Source organism: Cynara cardunculus, unplaced genomic scaffold, assembly GCF_001531365.2.
Source record: "Cynara cardunculus var. scolymus isolate 2C unplaced genomic scaffold, CcrdV1 Un_Scaffold_407, whole genome shotgun sequence".
Taxonomy (NCBI): Eukaryota; Viridiplantae; Streptophyta; class Magnoliopsida; order Asterales; family Asteraceae; genus Cynara; species Cynara cardunculus.
In genome coordinates, this window is record NW_020200576.1 from 120,181 (window position 1) to 122,491 (window position 2,311).

Below are 2,311 nucleotides of genomic sequence, written 5' to 3' on the forward strand. Positions count from 1 at the left end.
TAGTTTAGTTCTGTCTCACCAAACATTATATTTTGTCTCGTTCTATTTTATTCTAGCTAGTTCTGTCTTCGCTAGGTACCAAATACGATTGGACAATACATGACATAACAAAATATGAATTATCTTTCCATATTTAATATGATTTTTATGTGGAACAGACTGAAATAAACGTGTTCCCAACCCATTTCAGGTAAGAAAATGAAATAAACTTATATTTTACCAATATATCATCAAATAAAACATAATTATTTTCTAAAACAATTGAAATTTCGTTTTACTATATTTGGGTTGTAACAAAATTGGTTTGCGTTCTTCTTGAATGCGAACGTGACCATTTCCCGTTCTAAGATAAAGACGTTAGGTGGCTTGGTTTGACAAACTGCAACTATGCCTTTTGACCCACTAACCCTCCCTTTTCTTCATATTCAACCACGCAACCTCCATCCCCCCCAAATTCTCCTACACAGGGATTCCGATTATTGATTCTATATACAAACGCATCTTTGATTTGAAAGTGGTAAGTGTATAGTTGTTCAGAGATTTTCAGGTACAGAAGGAGAAGAAGAAGAAGATTGTGAAGAAATGGAGGTGAAAGTACGGACGGCGAAGGCGCTGGTCGGGAAACTCAGTTCGGTGTCGGAGCAGACACGAACGGAATCGCTTTGCGAGCTGCGTTTAATCTCGAAGAACGATCCTGAGAGTCGAACCCTAATTGCTGAAGCAGGTGCAATTCCATACCTCTCCGAGATACTGTATTCACCGTCACCGATTGCACAGGAGAACGCGACTGCTACGCTTCTGAATATTTCGATCTCTTCACGCGAACCTTTGATGTCCACGCGCGGTCTACTTGACGCGCTTTCCCACGCGCTCCGGAACCCTGCTTCCCCCTTCACCGCCCAGTCTGCCGCCGCCACGATCTTTAGTCTCCTGACTGTTGATAACTATCGACCTATTATTGGCTCAAAGCGTGACATACTGTACGCGCTTATCGATATCATCAGAAACCCCATTTCGCATCCGAGATCAATCAAAGACGCTCTCAAAGCGCTGTTTGGGATTTCTTTATATCCGCTGAATCGTGCAACTGTGATCGAACTAGGGGCGGTGCCTGCGTTGTTTTCATTGGTGGTGAAAGACGGGAGGGTAGGGGTTGTAGAAGATGCTACGGCGGTGATTGCACAAATCGCAGGGTGCGAGGAGGCTGGAGATGCGTTTAGGAAAGTTTCAGGGGTTGGAGTTTTGGTGGATTTGCTGGATTTATCAACAGGGTCAAGTGCTAGGACGAAAGAGAATGCGGTTTCTGGTTTGCTGAATATGGTGCAGTGTGGGAAGACAGATGTTGGGGAATATGTTAAAGAGATGGCTTCTATTGTCTGTAATGGCATTTCTGATGTTGCAGAGAATGGAAGCCCAAAAGGGAAGAACAAAGCTAATGAATTATTGAAAGCAATCGATCTTGCTGCTGGAATGAATCGATTGCAAGACCTGCAACTCGAGACAGTAATTTCTCACTCTTATTGAATCTTTGTTGTGAATTTTTACCACTTACATCTTTGTTTATAGATCCCTTTTGCTTCTACATTACATATAGAATATGTGGGCAATTTTAGAGTCGCATAAACTTCTTGCTGCCTACAAAGTAATCTTTACGATTTCCTCATGTACTTGTGTGAATATTCATAATCCTTTACCTAATACTTGTAGAAGTAGACATTTCTTGTTGTAGCAATTGCAACTTCTGCATATTTGTATAAGATTACAATTCAATTTACCCATTTGACTATATTAACCATTACTGAAGTTGCTATTTGTCATCTTGGTTCACATAATACTCTTTGTTAAAGTTGTCCAAAAGGTGAAACACTTGTTGGGTGTCGGTTAATGCACCTTGGTAAGTCACCAAGAATAATTTGAAGTAAAGATATCTAGAATTACTTGAGTAAGCGAAGTTGCGTAAGGTTAACTATGAGTTGTTCGTTTATATGATGCCGTGTTTTCTTGAAGTAAGGGAACGTATTTTTGTTTGATTATCTCATATCATTGAAGTTTCAGATAACTGAAGACGTTCTTGAAAGAAATGTTCTCTTATTCTGTTACAAATGTAACGTTTGTCTTGAAAATTTGCTGACATATTGTAAAATATTTAAAATACCATTCAACAAAGCCAATATTATTTACTTAAGACATTGTTCTTGAAAGAAATGTAACCTTACACTTTATTTCTGACGGGCTCAAAGAGGGTTCCGAAATTTGCAGAAAACCGAGCGTTCATGGTCATAGATCAAGAAAACGAGTTCATGATTGTTCT

General features: G+C 39.5%; 1 protein-coding gene across 1 annotated transcript; it reads left to right on the top strand.

The window, feature by feature from the left end:
* The first annotated feature begins 376 nt into the window (after positions 1-376).
* LOC112501659 (U-box domain-containing protein 1) lies at positions 377-2,018 on the top strand. Its single transcript, XM_025105354.1, has one exon. It carries the CDS (start codon positions 583-585, stop codon positions 1,522-1,524), a length of 942 nt encoding a protein of 313 aa, XP_024961122.1. The 5' UTR covers positions 377-582; the 3' UTR covers positions 1,525-2,018.
* Positions 2,019-2,311: the final 293 nt, after the last annotated feature.